At 40.1% G+C, this 20,295-nt stretch overlaps 1 protein-coding gene across 4 annotated transcripts in view; it reads left to right on the plus strand.

Moving 5' to 3' along the window:
* Positions 1-20,148, plus strand: part of med19b (mediator complex subunit 19b) — a 34,018-nt gene extending 13,870 nt beyond the window's left edge. For 2 of the 4 annotated variants that reach the window (XM_060926373.1, XM_060926371.1), the window contains 3 exons: positions 2,482-2,578; positions 2,689-2,783; positions 8,853-9,260. In XM_060926373.1, coding sequence (XP_060782356.1) covers positions 2,482-2,578; positions 2,689-2,783; positions 8,853-8,918 — 258 coding nt within the window. In that variant the 3' untranslated portion in view covers positions 8,919-9,260. Of the gene's footprint in view, positions 1-2,481; positions 2,579-2,688; positions 2,784-8,852; positions 9,261-17,740 lie in introns of those variants that run through there. The other 2 variants (XM_060926372.1, XM_060926370.1) reach the window with 2 other exon arrangements.
* Positions 20,149-20,295: the final 147 nt, after the last annotated feature.

A 20,295-nucleotide genomic window follows, 5' to 3' on the forward strand; every position in this document is an offset into this window, starting at 1 on the left:
GCGTGTTTAGCCTATTTTTGGGGGTGCTCAAGCACCCCCAAAAACGAGCTCAGCACCCCCTAGCTCAGCACCCTCAAAAACACTGCTTTTGGATGTAATTTTCAGAAATAAGTGCCCTTGCGCACTGCGCAATGAATGTGTGCGCGGGCGTGTGTGTGTTCTTGAATTCACCTGTTACGTGATAGTTCTATGAGCAGTAAAATACCTCTCCTCCTTGCGTCCCCTCTGATTGAGTTGCCTGTCCATGCGAGTGCTTGCTACGACATGGTGTTTTTTTAAACTGGATTCCACGCCGATGAGGAACTCGAAGTAGCACCTGAGTATTACTGGCATAGCGAGATGTGAAGGTACGGACTGGAGTTACAATTGTTAAACACAACACAATAATATGCATAATGCAATATTGATGTTCCCTGGTCTATGAACAGAATGATAAAAACGACATTTATCATCCATATCGAGATACTTTTGTGCAGAGCTGTACAAGTGCTACGGTGCTAGACCATCGTGTGTTAGTCAATTTTATTTAATGTAACATAGCGTTTACGTTTGCTTAGATGCTAGAATCACCCCTGCTGTCAGCTCTGGGGGCTAAGCACCCCCAAAGATCAGATGCTAGAATCGCCCCTGTGTCTCGCACAGGTCTCAGCAAATCTCGTTTACGGCCATTGCCTTGACATATGGACTAATATATTACAGAGCATATTTCAAACACTCATAACTTGCTATAGCAGTGACAAAATAGTGATTAAAAATGCATTCCTATATTTAATAACATGAGAGAAATAGAATTTTGATAATAAAAAATGTACCTTCAGTTCTCCTTTATTTTATTATACAAGGTAGTAAAAGTGTAGAGAATAAGCAATAAAACCGTTGTGGTGTGATGTGGCCAGATTAAATATTACCACCCTGAAGCTAATTATTTTCATTAACAGAGTGAACTGAAGTGTTTTTATTTCTGTTAAACCACAGCAAGTCATACATCTTACTTTTTATCCATTTATACGGTACCAGTCAAAAGTTTGGACACCCCTTCTAATTCAATGGTTTATCTTTATTTTTATGAATTTAAAAGATACTTCATGTCTTAAAGTAATGATGGATGTCGTTTCTCTTTACTTAGTTGAGTGATTCTTGACATAATATGGATTACTACAGTTGCGGAATAGGGCTATTTACTGTATTTTTATTATTTACTGTTTGATTTCAAACTCATTAAGGTGGGAAGAAATTGCACTAATTAACTTTTGACAAGGCACAGCTGTTAATTGAAAAGCATTCCAGGTGACGACCTCATGAAGCTGGTTAAGATAATGCCAATAGTGTGTAAAGCGTCATCAAGGTAAACATTGGCTACTTTGAAGAATCTAAAATATGAAGCTTATTGTGGTTTTTTTAAGCACTTTTTGTTTACCACATAATTTCATATATGTTCCAGATGTTATTTCATAGTTTTGATGACTTCAGTATTGTTCTACAATGTAGAAAATAGTCAAAATACGGAAAAACCTATGAATGAGTAGAGGAGGGGTGTACAAACTTTTGACTGGTACTGTCGTTACATTTAATTGTGTGGCATGGCCATGCTATAAGTTAGTTCATGTTATCATTCATGTTCTAACAGATATCAGATATAAAGCCGTTCCTTAATGTTTTCTGGAAAAATCAGCTTGTTACTGAAAAACAAAAAGCAGCATCCTCTGTTCTTAAGATTTGCTAGTGGCAGAAAATTTAAACAACTTTAACGACCTTATCTTCAACCATTACAGAGTTCTGACACTGGAGACTTCTAACCTGAATGTTAAATAAACGTTTTATTGCACAAGGTTTAATCTTGTCCGCAATGAGGGTTTTTCCTTTGTTAAATTGCAAAACTTTAAAAATTGTTATTATTAGTCTTAAATTACATGGAGTATCTGCCATACTATTCCATTACTGGCATTTAGCAGACGCTCTTATCCAGAACGACATACAACATACCCAGAGCAGCCTGGGGGAGCAGTAGGGGGTTAGGTGCCTTGCTCAAGGGCACTTCAGCCATTTCTGCTGGTCCAGGGAATTGAACCAGCAACCTTTTGGTCCGAAATCTACTTCGCTAACCATTTGGCCATGGCATCCCCCAATAAAACTTGTTTTTACCCTGTGACTATTTCCTGTGAATTAGTTGTTTCTATAGAAATAACATATTCAAACAGTATATTAATGATAAAGTTGATTTGCAGCTTACATGTTTGTCAAAACTGCTGTTGTAGAAAATGAATCAATGCCTTCTGACCAGTCAGATTCAAAAATTCAGCATACCACTGTGGTATAACAGTAATTAAATTAGGCTTGGTTGGGCTCTGTATTACAGCTCTGTATCAGTATTCTGACAAGCAGCATGTTTACCTTCATATGAAATGTAATCATGAGCATTAACTAGCATATTTGGCTTTTTTTGTTTTTTCCTCCTCTCCACACTGCCTCGATATCCTCAAGCTTCCTGAGCAATACAGACTGATGCACATTCAGCCCCCGAAGAAGAAGAGCAAACATAAACACAGACACCACCGGCCACAGGACCCCTTACCTCCAGGTATCAAGTCTCTCATAGTCACTTCATACCAACAGTATTTGTGTTTGAAATCTGACCTTAATGCAGATATTTAACCCCCCCTTTTTTTTTTTTGGTGCTCTGGTTAACAGAAACACCGTCAGACTCAGACCACAAGAAAAAGAAGAAGAAGAAGGATGATGATCCTGATAGAAAGAAAAAGAAGAAGGATAAGAAGAAAAAGAAGGTTTGTAAAATAATCATATTTATCTTAAGTGTGGATATTTAATTCAGTAATTCAGAAACTCACTTTCATTTATAAGAGACCATTAAAATAATTAGTGTTAATATATTAAGCTGAGGGGTGGCATGGTGGTGTAGTGGTTAGCACTGTCGCCTCACAGCAAGAAGGTCCTGGGTTCGCGGCCGGCGAGGGCCTTTCTGTGTGGAGTTTGCATGTTCTCCCCGTGTCCGCGTGGGTTTCCTCCGGGTGCTCCGGTTTCCCCCACAGTCCAAAGACATGCAGGTTAGGTTAACTGGTGACTCTAAATTGACCGTAGGTGTGAATGTGAGTGTGAATGGTTGTCTGTGTCTATGTGTCAGCCCTGCGATGACCTGGCGACCTGTCCAGGGTGTACCCCGCCTCTCGCCCATAGTCAGCTGGGATAGACTCCAGCTCACCTGTGACCCTGTAGGACAGGATAAAGCAGCTAGAGATAATGAGATGAGATGAGTTTTGATGTCTTTAGTATTGTTCTACAGTGTAGAGAATCATCAACATACAGAAAATATGTAGATATAAATGGATAAAAATAATTTTATCCTCTTCTTCCAAAGCCTCTTCTTTTCGTGTCTTTGAAGCTGGTTGGTTATATGACAGTTTCCCATTTCTTTACACAGTCCTTTGCATTTTTATTGAACACTGCGAGATCCTTTGAGCTGCACTGATTGGGTAGTATGGGGCAGACAAGGCAGTGCTGCGTTGTATGGTCCTCTTCTCCACATTCACAGATGGTTTGGCCAGTTTCATAGCCCCATCTGGCCATGGCAGCTTTTGATCGCCCTGTTCCTGTTCTCAGGCGGTTGAGCGTCTTCCACTGGACCCATGGTGCTTCTGAGCCCGGAGGGAGGGCATCAGAAGGGGGGATACCCATGTCAATATGAGGGGGATCGTCCTCAAGCCTTTTTGTCCATAGTTGGAGTCTGGTTTCTTCTCGTGACGCTACTAGGGGCTAGACATGGCTGAGAAAGCTTCTCCTGGACTTCAGCTGTTGAGCCGGGGGTATACGTTCGTAGAGGAGGTGGCGTTTATCGTTGGTGGTCTTGGTCATCTCTACTTGGCTGGCGACTTCCCGTCTCACATCAGCAGGGGCAATGCCAGCGAGGAGGAGTTACAGGTTGTTTATGTTGGTGGGCTTCAAGCATCCAGTTATTAAGCGGCAGGTGTTATTCAACATTGGGTCAAGTTTCTTGGCATGGGATGATCTCTCCCAAACAGGACACGCATACTCGCAGAGGAGTAGCACAGAGCCACAGCAGTAGATCTTAGCGTGTGTGCTGTGGATCCCCATTTGGAGTTGGTCAGCTTCCGAAGGATGTTATTTCGGGAGTTAACTTTCAGTTTGGTGGTTTTGACATGTTCCTTATAGGAGAGGGTGCAATCCAGTGTTACACCAAGGTAGACAGGGTTGGTACAGTGCTCAAGAGGTGTTCCAGACCATGTGATGTTAAGGGGTTGGTTTGTGTCCTGGTTCCTGAGATGGAACGAACAGACTTGGGTCTTCGCAGGGTTTGCGTGTAGGTGGTTGCACTCATAGTAGAGGTGTAGCTCATCTAGGGCTGAGGTGAGATTTGCTTCTACCTCATAGCTTCAAACACACTCTCTTGGGATGTTGCACAGAGGTCGTCAGCGTAGATGAACTGCTCAGTGTTCTGGTCCATTGGCTGGTCATTGGTGTAGATGTTATATAGTAGTGGAGCCAGCACACTACCTTGAGGCAAGCCGTTCCGTTGTCGTCACCAGCGACTTTGCTTATTGTTAAGGACAACATAGAAGCACCTATCTTTCAGAAGGGCTCCGATGAGGTCTGTGAGTGCCAGGTCTTTTGTCATCTCCAAGATCTTTTTCAGGAGGAGGCGGTGGTTCACAGTGTCATACGCGGTAGACAGCTCAACAAAGATGGCTCCTGTCACCAGTCCTTTCTGGAACCCGTCTTCAGTGTGCTGTGTGAGATTCAGAAGTTGACTTGTTGTGGATTTGCCAGGTTGGAATCCAGCTTGTTGAGGGATAATGGCTGGTTCAACGACTGGGGCAAGCCTGTTGAGGATCAGGTGCTCAAACAGCTTGTACGGGTGACATAGAAGGGAGATTGGGCGGAAGCTCTTTGCATATGCTGGATCTTTACCCAGTTTTAGAAGAGCAATGATTCTGGCTTTCCTCCAGATCTTTGGGATGTTTCTTGTCAGCATACAGTTGTTCGTCAGCTCAAGGACCCACTTCCGTGTCAGAGGTCCAAAGTGCTTGATCTCCTCTGAAAATATTGTCCAGGCTGATGGCTTTGCTGGTTTTAAGGGCTTTGATGCTGATATTGAGCTCTTCAGGGGAGAACAGCTCAGTCCAGTGGTTTGGGAGTGCTGAGGTCGGCCTACCTTTGGTCTTGGCTGTTTGGTGGTGGATTTCCCATTGAGCAGCAACTGATGCGCAACTTGGTTGGCCGTGGTGGTATACTGTTGCTGTGTTGGGGTTGATGGATCATTGCTGATTTTTTGGATGAGGTTCCATGCCTTTATGCTGTTTTTTGCCATATCAGTTGTCTCCGGAAGAGTTGCCATTTCTGCTGGCGGCTTTCTGATAGGGAGGTCATGAGTCTTTCACCTACTTCGATGGTGCTTTCAGCAAAGGGGTCAAATTCGTAAAGCTGTTGGTATTGCTCATATAGTTTGCTGCTTGGAGCATCAAGGCTGGGGATGTATAGAGTGCGGCAGCCTCTTGGGATGTTCTTCCATTCAAAATCTTCTTGGAAGCCAGGCCAATTTGCTTTCACAAAGTTGAATCTTCTCCGGAAAGGAACTGTGGCTGGGGTAACTGCAGCATTGACTATAAGGCCAATGGGGCGATGTTGGGTTTTTGGCAGTGGCTCCAGTACCAGCTTCTTGCTCAATCTAGAGATGCTATGGCTGACAAACACGATATCAGGGTTGTAGCCTGCTTTCCATCGCCCGCTGTTGAAGGACTTTGGTTGTTTGGCATCATGGATCAGGTTGAGCTGGTTGGTTTCGGCCCATACTTCCACTGCATCTCCATCTGCGTTGTTACCAGCATATCCCCATTGTAAGCTGTGGCTGTTGAAGTCTCCAATCACTATCTTTGGTTTCCCAGATGATGGTATTTCTGGCATCAGGAAAGGTGTAGGAGGTGGTTTGTAGACGGAGGTGACCGGTAATTCCTCTGAGCTCAGCGGTTAAGATCTCAGTGTTGTTTTAATTGCTCTTTGATGTTGATTCGATGATTGTCCCATTTTTTGCTAACATGACACTTCCATGTTTCTTATGTGGTCTTTCTACGAGGGTGGTCATGCGTTCCACTCGAGGGCGGGGATGTTTGGGTCCGCAGTGGGTTTCTTGAAGGCAGAGAATATCACACTGATGCTCTCTGCAGAGTTTGGCAACAAGTTCTCCTCTAGTTGCAGACAGTCCTTCAACATTTAGAGATATGATGGTCAAAGCTGGCCTTGGGGGCGGGTGTTGGCCTCTCTTCCTGTTCCGGGCTGATGAGCTACTGCCATTTATTGGGCTTCTGGACATCATTTGTCTTTTGGCTTGGCTTCAAAGTGTTTGGTAGAATTCGCAAGTAACATTGGTATTATTACTTGATGGGGATCACGACATGAACGCTTCTACCTTGAGCCCCCTTTAATTATTGAAAAAAAAATGTAATCGTTGTGTAATTGCTGTGGTATGAGAGGAACAACACTTTGGGACACATCGTTATGTAAGTAATAACATGTAACAGTCCGTGCTTTATACAAAAACAATGCACACAGAAGGGGAGTTTCCATACCCCCCACCCCAAAGTGCATTAATTTAGTATAACAGCACAGACAGGAGTGTGTTATTCTGCTTATGCGACAGCGATTAGCCAGTAATTACAATGGTTAATGAATGACATCACACATTTTAATGTTTTGTCATTAGATTTAATGTTGTGGAACGTCCAAGAGACAAGATAATTCCTCTTCTCACTTGCGTTAAAGCTGCAATAAACAGTCATTATTCACTAGTCTCTCTCTCTCACACACACACACACACACACACACACACACACACACACACACACACACACACCTCTCCTAACAAAAAAAAACCTTCACATCAATTGTAGGAATGACAGTGTTCAACAAAAATCCATTTGTTAAATCTCTTTATTATTAGTCTTCAACTGGATCATCTGCCGTACAAGTCCCTGTTTATGACCTGTTGCTATAGAAACAGTAACCTATTAGAACAAGCACATTACTGTTAACGTTCGTGTTATAGCTGGAAGTAGCTGTGCTCTTGTATGAAAATAATGCACACTTTCTGACCAATCAGATTTGAGCATTCAATCGCACTGTGGTATAATAGAAAATAATAATATACAGTGGTGCTTGAAAGTTTGTGAACCCTTTAGAATTTTCTATATTTCTGCATAAATATGACCTAAAACAACATCAGACTTTCACACAAGTCTTAAAAGTAGATAAAGAGAACCCAGTTAAACAAATGAGACAAAATATTATACTTGTTCATTTATTTATTGAGGAAAATGATCCAATGTTACATATCTGTGAGTGGCAAAAGTATGTGAACCTCTAGGATTAGCAGTTAATTTGAAGGTGAAATTAGAGTCAGGTGTTTTCAATCAATGAGATGATAATCGGGTGTGAGTGGGCACCCTGTTTTATTTAAAGAACAGGGATCTATCAAAGTCTGATCTTCACAACATGTTTGTGGAAGTGTATCATGGCACGAACAAAGGAGATTTCTGAGGACCTCAGAAAAAGCGTTGTTGATGCCCATCAGTCTGGAAAAGGTTACAAAACCATCTCTAAAGAGTTTGGACTCCACCAATCCACAGTCAGACAGATTGTGTACAAATGGAGGAAATTCAAGACCATTGTTGCCCTCCCCAGGAGTGGTCGACCAACAAAGATCACTTCAAGAGCAAGGCGTGGAATAGTCGGCGAGGTCACAAAGGACCCCAGGGTAACTTCTAAGCAAGTGAAGGCCTCTCTCACATTGGCTAATGTTCATGAGTCCACCATCAGGAGAACACTGAACAGCAATGGTGTGCATGGCAGGGTTGCAAGGAGAAAGCCACTGCTCTCCAAAAAGAACATTGGTGCTCATCTACAGTTTGCTAAAGATCACGTGGACAAGCCAGAAGGCTATTGGAAAAATGTTTTGTGGATGGATGAGACCAAAATAGACCTTTTTGGTTTAAATGAGAAGCGTTATGTTTGGAGAAAGGAAAACACTGCATTCCAGCAGAAGAACCATATCCCATGTGTGAAACATGGTGGTGGTAGTATCATGGTTTGGGCCTGTTTTGCTGCATCTGGGCCAGGACGGCTTGCCATCATTGATGGAGCAATGAATTCTGAATTATACCAGCAAATTCTAAAGGAAAACGTCAGGACATCTGTCCATGAACTGAATCTCAAGAGAAGGTGGGTCATGCAGCAAGACAACGACCCTAAGCACACAAGTCATTCTACTAAAGAATGGTTAAAGAAGAATAAAGTTAATGTTTTGGAATGGCCAAGTCAAAGTCCTGACCTTAATCCAATGGAAATGCTGTGGAAGGACCTGAAGCGAGCAGTTCATGTGAGGAAACCCACCAACATCCCAGAGTTGAAGCTGTTCTGTATGGAGGAATGGGCTAAAATTCCTCCAAGCCGGTGTGCAGGACTGATCAACAGTTACCGGAAACATTTATTTGCAGTTATTGCTGCACAAGGGGGTCACACCAGATATTGAAAGCAAAGGTTCACATACTTTTGCCACTTACAGATATGTAGTATTGGATCATTTTCCTCAATAAATAAAAGACCAAGTATAATATTTTTGTCTCATTTGTTTAACTGGGTTCTCTTTATCTACTTTTAGGACTTGTGTGAAAATCTGATGTTTATGGTCATATTTATGCAGAAATATAGAAAATTCAAGCACCACTGTATTGATGTACCAGCACACCCCTAACTGAATTAAATTTTTTGAAGTTTATATCAAGAGTATGTAATAAGATAATGTTTAGCTGTTTGCTTTTTGTTCTCAGAACCGTCACAGTCCTGATCACCCAGGCATGACCGGCTCTCAGCCAAGCAGCAGCAGTCTGAGATAGAAGCACACAGGACGAGAGACGCAGAGGGAATTCACTGTAAATAGCATTAAAATACATGTGGGGAAAGCGGTTATTTTAAGTGAGTGAGTGAGTGAGTGAGTGAGAGGCATTGCAAAAATGAGAGAGTGAGCATTCCAGGACTTTATTTTTACTCGTGTATGTTACTTGTGGATATGCTTTGGACAAGACGACAAACCATACTGCAGTAAACCATATCTGTTACATCAGTCAGTAATTGTATGTTTATTTATGCAATAATAAATTAATAAGGAAAAAATGTCATGGACACTGTGACACTGTAAACATATTTCATTGAGTCAGTAAAACACTTTGCAATTTTTACTTTGGCTTGTGATTCATATTCTTTATTTTTTCCACTATTCAGAAAATATTTACAAAAGTAAATATTTTAGGGGGCCGCACGGTGGTGTAGTGGTTAGCGCTGTCGCCTCACAGCAAGAAGGTCCGGGTTCGAGCCCCGTGGCCGGCGAGGGCCTTTCTGTGTGGAGTTTGCATGTTCTCCCCGTGTCCGCGTGGGTTTCCTCCGGGTGCTCTGGTTTCCCCCACAGTCCAAAGACATGCAGGTTAGGTTAACTGGTGACTCTAAATTGACCGCAGGTGTGAACGTGAGTGTGAATGGTTGTCTGTGTCTATGTGTCAGCCCTGTGATGACCTGGCGACTTGTCCAGGGTGTACCCCGCCTTTCGCCCGTAGTCAGCTGGGATAGGCTCCAGCTTGCCTGCGACCCTGTAGAACAGGATAAAGCGGCTAGAGATAATGAGATGAGATGAGAAATATTTTAGAAAAATATAGAGTACAAGGAAACGCTGAGCGGCACGGTGGTGTAGTGGTTAGCGCTGTCACCTCACAGCAAGAAGGTCCGGGTTCGAGCCCCGTGGCCGGCGAGGGCCTTTCTGTGTGGAGTTTGCATGTTCTCCCCGTGTCCGCGTGGGTTTCCTCCGGGTGCTCTGGTTTCCCCCACAGTCCAAAGACATGCAGGTTAGGTTAACTGGTGACTGTAAATTGACCATAGGTGTGAATGGTTGTCTGCGTCTATGTGTCAGCCCTGTGATGACCTGGCGACTTGTCCAGGGTGTACCCCGCCTTTCGCCCGTAGTCAGCTGGGATAGGCTCCAGCTTGCCTGCGACCCTGTAGAACAGGATAAAGCGGCTAGAGATAATGAGATGAGATGAGTCAGAGACTGAAAAAGAATCAGAATACTTGTGGTGTTCCTCACATTGTAGAAGGCACTTCTGATTACAGAATAAAATTAAATAGAAACCCTGATAGGTGATCAACAAAGCATATCAGAGTAGCTAAAGTACAGTGCATTTTACTTATTTCATCCAAGATTATTTATTCAAAAAACATCTCTACATAGCTCTTTGGCAGTCCTGGGATTTGAACTAACAACATTCGTAGTCACTATGACAGAACTTGCACTGTTCAGCTTCTATGGCATTAAGCACTTTCAGTTACCAAACAAGTCCATCTAGCGCATCCGTATTTATCACCACATAACCTTATTGTCGAAGGTCCCAACTGTTTCACATTTTTCATGAGAAAGGTTAATAAATGCAAAGCAAGTTCACAGACAGACAAATCCCTGATAGCAGAAGTGCAACTCAGCAAGCTTTAAGGTGGAAGTCCACAAGAACATCTGTGCTAGTTTATAGTGTGTCAGTAAATAAAGCTCCAAATATCATGAGTTTCATTTCACAATAGGTTGTTTGCAGTCATGTGGTTCCAATGATGCGCAAAATCCAGATGGGGGTCAGGAAGTGAAAAGCAGAATGGATGAGATGGAGGAAAGCCTGTACTGTGCTAATTTAGATGATATTACAAGAGGAAGGTATAAATTAAAAATCAAAACATAAGCTTCTTGTGGTCTCTCGGTTTGATAGATTCAAGCAAACCGTAAATGACACGAACTTTCGGTATTTTGACAGCTTGTGATTGTGCTTACTGTGTAGAAAATCACTTCCTGACCCCCATATGCAGTTTGTGTCACAGAAACGCAGTAATGTGATGTCATATGCAAACAAGCTATTCTGCATCTAAATGCTGTTAAAGCCAATTTAATTAACAATTATTCACTGGAGGTGAAGTGAATATCGGTGAATAATAACTGAGATGAAGTCTAGTTTATTATTTAAATAATATTGACTGGCGTCGAGTGGTATATCAGATATATTCCATTCAGTTAGCATGATATTGAACGAGTCGAAGACTCATTTTTGCCGAGTCACTTGAGATGATTATTGGGTCATTCCATGCCAAATCAACAAATATCTGACAAATTTATGCTCGACCATCTCAGAGTTCAATGAAATTTGGAGGGCTCAGAGATACTATTAAAAGAAGTTAATCCCCAAAATGGAGCTTCCTATCTCGAACGGTTTCAGAGATACAGGCATTTGAATTTTTCGATTTTTTTTGCATTTTGCTCAAAACATACATATTTCAAAGTGTAATATAATCTTTATTATGCAAGATAGAAACCTAAAATTTTGCACAGAGAGACTCAATGTCTTGTACTACAAGCTTCAACTTAGAATTTCAATGGTCATTGTATATTAGATGGTGATTTTAACAAGGAAATTAAAAAGACAAATTTGCATTTTTTGCATTTTTAATTCATTCTGGAAGCTTGCCTGTGACAGTAATGCTTAAACTAAGAATGTTATTCAAATCTACACAGAAATATCTACCAATTTCAGTTTTACCAAGTCTCTACTATTCCTAGTTTGTCTGTAATAGGGTTTTGAAATTTGCCGATTTCTAAAACATGCCATTTTCAGTAGCAAGAAATCCAAATGTGGGATAGCAGTTAGGAACTTGTAAATTTTTTTCAGTAATCCCCAAGACCCATATTTTATATTTCCAAATTTTTGTTCTGTGTCTCTCAAGTATTTTTAAACTACAGGGGTTTAAAAAAATCCATTTTCACCAAATTCAAATTTTTATATATTTTCATATAACTGATATTTGAGGGTTAATAAATGCTTCAATAAGGCTCAAGTAGGTTAGGAGACATGTTTCTTCCTCAATTTTAAATAAAATTTCAATTAATGCTCAGTATTAATTATTTGTAAATTGATTTTAATCTAAGACTGTGTAACATTAGCAATCAATGACCAGCTATTGTGTACCAGTCAACAGCCAGCCTTATCAATATCAACACAGCACAATAGGTGACCTCTGATACCAGAACAGGTGGCTCATATCTTATAGTTTTAGAGTCTGTAAACTGCATACTTGTTCAGATAACATTATATTGCTTGGATTATATTAAATACATTGTAATACAGAGCACTGAGAAAATTTACCAATGTTATTAACTGAATGTGTTTCTTTGCAAGGATTGGATATTTTGAATAGTTGACTAGGGAATTTAATTGTAGTTGCTTTCAATTTGAGATCAGTATAAATGAGTTTGTTCTTAGACATCTAGAAATGGCTGAACTTCCTCCCTGTTCTATAGGAATTGGACTAAAGAAAGATTCTGACTGCCATAAACTAACATACAACAGAAATTGCCCCCCGTGTTGCGTCACACTTAGGATGGGCAGGCCCAGGCTACCAAACGACCCAAATTCAACATGACTAAAAACTGAACAGGCCGATGAGTATAATATTTAACTGCAATTAGTTGCCAATACGAGTCACGATATAAGGTTACTAAAACCGAAAACATAATTGAATAACACGTTAATTAAGAAATAAAGCAAGTTTAAAAATGACTTCAGTTCCCCTTTAAATTTTTGGATTTCTTCCACATTGCTCATTCATATAAAATGACTGAGTTTCTCAACATTTTCATTACATTTAAGTGTGTAATTGAAATAGGCTAAACAAGCCATTTAAACTTGTCACCATATGTATATACAGTGGTGCTTGAAAGTTTGTGAACCCTTTCGAATTTTCTATATTTCTGCATAAATATGACCCAAAACAATCAGATTTTCGCATAAGTCCTAAAAGTAGATAAAGAGAACCCAGTTAAACAAATGAGACAAAAATATTATACTTGGTCATTTATTTATTGAAGAAAATGATCTAATATTACACGTCTGTGCGTGGCAAAAGTATATGAACCTTTGCTTTCAGTATCTGGTGTGACCCCCTTGTGCAGCAATAACTGCAGCTAAACGTTTCCGGTAACTGTTGATCAGTCCTGCACACCGGCTTGGAGGAATTTTAGCCCATTCCTCCATACAGAACAGCTTCAACTCTGGGATGTTGGTGGGTTTCCTCATATGAACTGCTCGCTTCAGGTCCTTCCACAACATTTCAATTGGATTAAGGTCAGGACTTTGACTTGGCCATTCCAAAACATTAACTTTATTCCTCTTTAACCATTCTTTGGTAGAACGACTTGTGTGCTTAGGGTCGTTGTCTTGCTGCATGATCCACCTTCTCTTGAGATTCAGCTCATGAACAGACGTCCTGACATTTTCCTTTAGAAATCACTGGTATAATTCAGAATTCATTGTTCCATCAATGATGGCAAGCCATCCTGCCCCAGATGCAGCAAAACAGGCCCAAACCATGATACTACCACCACCATGTTTCACAGATGGGATAACGTTCTTATGCTGGAATGCAGTGTTTTCCTTTCTCCAAACATAACGCTTCTCATTTAAACCAAAAAGTTCTATTTTGGTCTCATCCATCCACAAAATATTTTTTCAATAGCCTTCTGGCTTGTCCACATGATCTTTAGCAAACTGCAGATGAGCAGCAATGTTCTTTTTGGAGAGCAGTGGCTTTCTCCTTGCAACCCTGCCATGCACACCATTGTTGTTCAGTGTTCTCCTGATGGTGGACTCATGAACATTAACATTAGCCAACGTGAGAGAGGCCTTCACTTGCTTAGAAGTTACCCTGGGGTCCTTTGTGACCTCGCCGACTATTCCACGCCTTGCTCTTGGAGTGATCCTTGTTGGTCGACCACTCCTGGGGAGGGTAACAATGGTATTGAATTTCCTCCATTTGTACACAGTCTGTCTGACTGTGGATTGGTGGAGTCCAAACTCTTTAGAGATGGTTTTGTAACCTTTTCCAGCCTGATGGGCATCAACAACGCTTTTTCTGAGGCCCTCAGAAATCTCCTTTGTTCGTGCCATGATGCACTTCCACAAACATGTGTTGTGAAGATCAGACTTTGATAGATCCCTGTTCTTTAAATAAAACAGGGTGCCCACTCACACCTGATTATCATCTCATTCATTGAAAAGACCTGACTCTAATTTCACCTTCAAATTAACTGCTAATCCTAGAGGTTCACATACTTTTGCCACTCACAGATATGTAATATTGGATCATTTTCCTCAATAAATAAATGACCAAGTACAATATTTTTGTCTCATTTGTTTGACTGGGTTCTCTTTATCTACTTTTAGGACTTGCGTGAAAATTTTATGTTTTATGTCGTTTATGCAGAAATATAGAAAATTCTAAAGGGTTCACAAACTTTCAAGCACCACTGTAAATTCTACACAACAATTATGAGATAGGAAACCTACCTACCAAACTTCACTTGAGTGACTGCGCGCGCGTGTGTGTGTGTGTGTGTGTGTGTGTGTGTGTGTGTGTGTGTGTGTGTGTGTGTGTAAAATATGTAGGATATGAATGTTTTTTGTAGGATATGAATGTTTTTCCAAACAAATTTTTGCTTCACAAAATTTCATTTTGTGTAACTTCCTTGATTAATGAGGTCTATTCATATTATTTAATAAAAACAATCCTAATACTTCGGTCACAAGACCTAAAAGTTGCATTCATAGACTACAAATTGTGCAATTTGAAAAGTTGGACCTTTTGTAATTGCTCCCTTTGTTGAATCCCAACATATGGTTGAATAGAAATCTCCCGAAATGTCTCATTTGGAGCGAGACCATGGTGTAAAGCTTTGGTTGTTTGTATTCAAGTATTTTGTTCAGAAAAACAAGTATGCAATTGCCTTAGTCATATATTAGTTTTCTACAACCCCAAATCAGAACAAGTTGGGACAGTATGGAAAATGCAAATAAAATAAAAAATAAGGCAGTGAATTCTAAACTTATTTTAACTTGTATTACATTGCGGACAGAATGAACCCACGATATTTCATGTTTTGTCTGGTCAACTTCATTTCATTTGTTAATATACATCCATTCCTGTGTTTCAGACCTGCAACATGTTCTATAAAAAGTAGGGACGGGCAATTTAGGGCTACTAATGAGGTTAAAAAAATGTAAATAAATGATGTGATTTGGAACAGGTGATGTCAAGTGATTGTAATCATAATTTGGTACAAAACCAGTATCCAGGAAAGGTCTAGTCTTTAAGGAGCAAAGATATCCAGTTTCTCACAAATGTGAGAAAATTATTGAAATGTTTGAAAACAGTGTTCCTCAAAGAAAGATAGGAAGGGATTTGGATATTTCACCCTCTACGGTACATATCATTAAATGATTCAAGGGCACAAGCCTAAGTTGAACACCTGTGATCTCATTCATCTATAGCTGATATAACCACATGGGCTTGGGATTACTTTGGCAAACCTTTGTCAAGCACTACAATACGGAGTTACATCCACAAATACCAATTAAAACTTTACTGTGCAAAAAGGAAGCCTTGTGTAGTACTCCGGAATTACCCGGAGTACTACACTGAAAATGACAAGACCATAAATAATATGGAGGATGTGGTGAATGGTTTTAACCAATTCTTTGTAAATGTGGGACCAGATTTAGCAGCAAAAATAAAGGAACCCGAGACAACACAATGTGGGAAAATAGAAGATATGGGGGACAGAAATCCAAGTACAATTTTTCTAACTGCAACTGATGAGGAAGAAATTATCCAAATTGTAAGAAAATGTAAAAACAAAACCTCTGCAGACTGGAATGATATAGACATGTTAACAGTAAAGACAGTTATTGAGGGAATTGTGAAACCACTCACCCACATCTGCAATTTATCTTTTCAATCAGGTACATTTCCAGACAAAATGAAAATTGCAAAAGTGATACCATTGTTTAAAACCAGAGATAGACACCATTTCACAAACTACAGGCCTGTTTCTTTACTCCCCTAATTCTCCAAAATACTCGAAAAACTTTTTTCAGATAGACTGGACAAATTCATTGAAAAACACAACCTCCTTACAGACAGTCAATATGGATTCAGAACGGACAGATCAACATCAATGGCACTAATGGAACTAATAGAGGAAATCACAAACTGTATAGACAATAAAAAAATAGCAATTGGAGTATTTGTGGACCTAAAAAAAGCATTCGATACCATTGATCATAGTATATTATTAAGTAAACTAGAAAAGTGTGGTGTTAGGGGAGTTGGGTGGAGCTGGCTGTCAAGCTATCTAAGAAACAGGCAACAGTTTGTGCAGATAGGTGACCATAAATCTGATTTCATGAGCATTACATGCGGGGTACCACAGGGGTCAATATTAGGTCCGAAATTATTCATATTATATATCAATGACATATGTAGAATTTCGCAAGTACTGAAATTTGTTTTGTTTGCTGATGACACTAATATTTTTTGTTCTGGTGAGAATTTGCAGCAGACTTTAGAGACAATCACAACTGAAATAAATAAACTAAAACTATGGTTTGACAAAAATAAATTATCATTAAATCTAAGCAAAACAAAGATCATGTTGTTTGGGAGACAAAACAGATTGTAATGTAGAATTGATAACAGACAATACTAAGATAGAAATGGTACAGGAAATTAAATTTCTTGGTGTGATTTTGGATTATAAAGTCTGCTGGAAACCTCATGTAGGATACATAAGAGCAAAACTGGCAAAGTGCTTGGCAATTCTGTGGAAAACAAAACATATTCTTGATTGTAAATCTTTGCATACTCTATATTACTCATTTTTGACATATCTGACTTACTGTGTCGAAGTCTGGGGAAACACCTACAAAACCACTCTGCAGCCGATATGTACAATACAGAAAAGAGCAATAAGGACAATAAACAAAACAGGATACAGAGATCACACAAACTCACTATTCATAAAATCACACATGTTGAAATTTATGGATCTGGTCAAATTCAGAACAGCACAAATAATGTACAAAGTGAGAAAGAATCTATTGCCAAAAAAAATACAAGGAATGTTTAGTGAGAGAGAGGGGGATATAATCTAAGGGGAGACCTCAATTTTAAAAAAACAAAGGTCCGAACAAATATGAAAAGCATGTGCGTATCGAGCTGTGGGGTGACTTTATGGAACAGACTGGAGACAGAAATAAAACAAAGTGCAAATATAAATCTGTTTAAAAAAAGATACAAAAAATATTTTTAAACAAGTATATAGAAGAGGAAGTATGTTAATGGAGAATGATGAGGGATAAATAGAATAGGGTTGATTGTTATATTAGAACTAACTTAGTATATGGTATATATGGTATATATTTATTTATGGGGATAGTTTATATCTTCATATTTACAGGGATAGGTATGTAGTAGATATTTATTTTTGTAATTATATATTTATATAGATATTCATGAAGTGTATATATGGTATATATTTTTATAGGTGTATTAATGTAGTTTGGATTTCAGGGTAGTTAAAAAGGGGTGGGAAATTAAAAAAAGTATTGTACTTCTTCCCACTCCTTTTTCGAACAATGTGCGGTGTATTGTAATGTCTTAGCTCTTTATGTTATTTTATTTAGTTTTTTTTTGTCACTTTCTCGTTGTCTTTCTTTTGTATGTACAAATAGTTAAATAAATTTTATACATGTTCGAAATAAAAATAAATTCATTCATTCATTCATATGTTAACTATGTCCAGAAGTGCCATCAACTTCTCTGGGCTTGGAGGCATCTGGGATGGACCATCACACAGCGGAAACGTGTATTGTGGTCTTTTTTGTAAGAAATGGACACCATGTGCTCCAGACCAAAGACGATACAGACCATCCAGACTGTTACCAGTAACAAGTCCAAAACCCAGGGTCTATTATGGTATGGGGTTGCGTCAGCGCCCTTAGCAAAGGTAACTTACACTTCTGTGATGGCAGCATTAATGCAGAAATGTACATTGAGATTTTGGAGCAACATATTCTGCCTTCAAGACAACATCTTTCCCAGGGATATTTCAACAAGACAATGCAAAACCACATTCTGCATGCATTACAAAGGCATGGCTGTGACTTCCGGGTGGGACGAGGATGGCGATGGCTGCGTGAAAACTTTGCTCCCGACCAAACTGCTGCAAACCCCCAAGGAATACAGGAGATCTTTCTCGTAAGAGTTCAATTTTGTAAACTAATGCTGGGGGGAGACGAACGTGGCCTCAGTATGCCATTAAGAAGCAAAAAAAAAAAAAAAGGAAACTGACATGGAAGGCGCAGGTTGTAACGATGAGGCTATGCTAGGTGAGACGGTCTCATTAGCTTCCATCCGTAAGGCCATAAATGAAGCTATGGCTAATGCTACATCCGAGCTGGAGACTAACATCTCTAAACAGTTCTCGGACTTCCAGTGCAACATCCAAGAGAACATTAAAAAACAACTTGGCGAAATGAGATCGGATATTAATCTGAAGATGGAGGAGACCATGAACAAAATCGAAGTGGTGTAGCAGAGACTGGGGGAAGCCGACCAACGGGTAGGAGAGGTTGAAACATTCAATATGGAAGTGGATAAAACTTTAACCCAGATGCAGAGAACTCAACTTGAATTAAAATCAAAACTGACCGAACTCGAAGGGCATTCCCATCGCAATAACATACGGATCTACGGCATAAAAGAAGGAGCTGAGGGCACCTCGATGATTCACTTTGTGGAGAACCTCATTCAAACCGAGCTGGGTGAGGGCACCGGCCCAAACGAACTTGGCATTGAGCGTGCATACAGAGTACTCAGACCCAAACCAGCTGACAATGTTCCCCCGAGATCAACGATTGTTATATTCCTGAAATACTCAACCAAAGAGAAGATCATCAACATGGCGTGGAAAAAAACCATCACGTGGACAGGAATAAGGTGTTTTTTGACCATGACTATGCAACAGCTGTTATGGAAAAAAGGAGGGAATATCTGCCGATTAAGAAAGTGCTGAAAGAGAAGGGAATCAAGTTCCGCACACCGATGACAAAAATGCGTGTTTTCCTGGACTCTGGGACAGTTACATATGATAACGCCGGAGATGATCTACGAGCGAAGGGGTTCCCGATTCCACCGAGACCCGAGGGCAGATCGAGGGAAATGTCACGGCCCCATTTCACCTTGGAAAAGGTAAATCGATCCCGGCGTAGAGACGGCAGGGAATATCAGCAAAGGATCCAGGACAAGCTCCGCGGATTTCAACAAGAGACTGAAACCGACGCCGAGGACTGTTAATTCACATCGTTTCATCATAATACCAGCTTTCCTGTACTCCTGGCGACGTCTTCATCTTTATTATTTGACATCGGATAAAGACGGTAGGCTACATCTCCCAGACCATCTGAATAACTTCCAATCCGCGGTCTCCTCCAAACGGTGACCCACTAAATGCCACTTTGATGAAACCAGTAATATTGTTGGTTTGGACTCACTCTACCCCTTAAATGTTTTTTTTTTTTACATGCAGTGTTCCTTATCATGATACAGTATACTTCTTGATTTTCATAGGCCAAGTCTTTTATATCACTTAAGCTTCAGGGTAAGGCAGTCAGTCTGTAGTGCTGAATGACAGCCACCCACACAAACAACCAGAGGGGGCCCCGCAACTCAGCGGTTGAAACATCCCCCTATACTAGAGGACTATGGATAACCTCTTCCTTGGAATACCACTTTCTGTTTATTGTCATGTTCTATTGTTATGACTGTTCTGTTACTGTTTATGGTTTTTAATCTGCTGTTCTCAGGGGAGGCGAGTGAGTGTTTAGGAGAAGGTTGGTCTATAACTGAATAACAGAATTTAAGGTTATCACTCTAAATGTCAATGGTTTATCAACCCCTGTCAAGAGAAGTAAAGTGATATCCAAAATAAAAAGGGAAAAGGCACAAATTATATTCTGGCAAGAAACCCATCTAACAGACCAAGAACATGAAAAGGTAAAGAAAATGGGCTTTAGACACACTTATTACTCATCCTTTAAAACAGGACGTAAGAGGGGCGTGGCTATTTTGATGCCAAATAAGGTTCATTTTGAACTCCAGGTAGAGATTAAGGACAAGGAGGGCAGGTTTATTATGGTAAAGGGCAAATTAGATGACAAGGACGTGACCCTGCTGAATGTGTACGCACCTCCAGGCAGCAATAAAATATTTTATAAGAGAATATTTGATTTAATAGCATTCCAATCTGCTGGTGTCTTAATTTGTGCAGGAGACCTCAATGCTATTCTGAATCCAAAG

The sequence above is a fragment of the Neoarius graeffei genome, chromosome 7, assembly GCF_027579695.1.
Source record: "Neoarius graeffei isolate fNeoGra1 chromosome 7, fNeoGra1.pri, whole genome shotgun sequence".
Taxonomy (NCBI): Eukaryota; Metazoa; Chordata; class Actinopteri; order Siluriformes; family Ariidae; genus Neoarius; species Neoarius graeffei.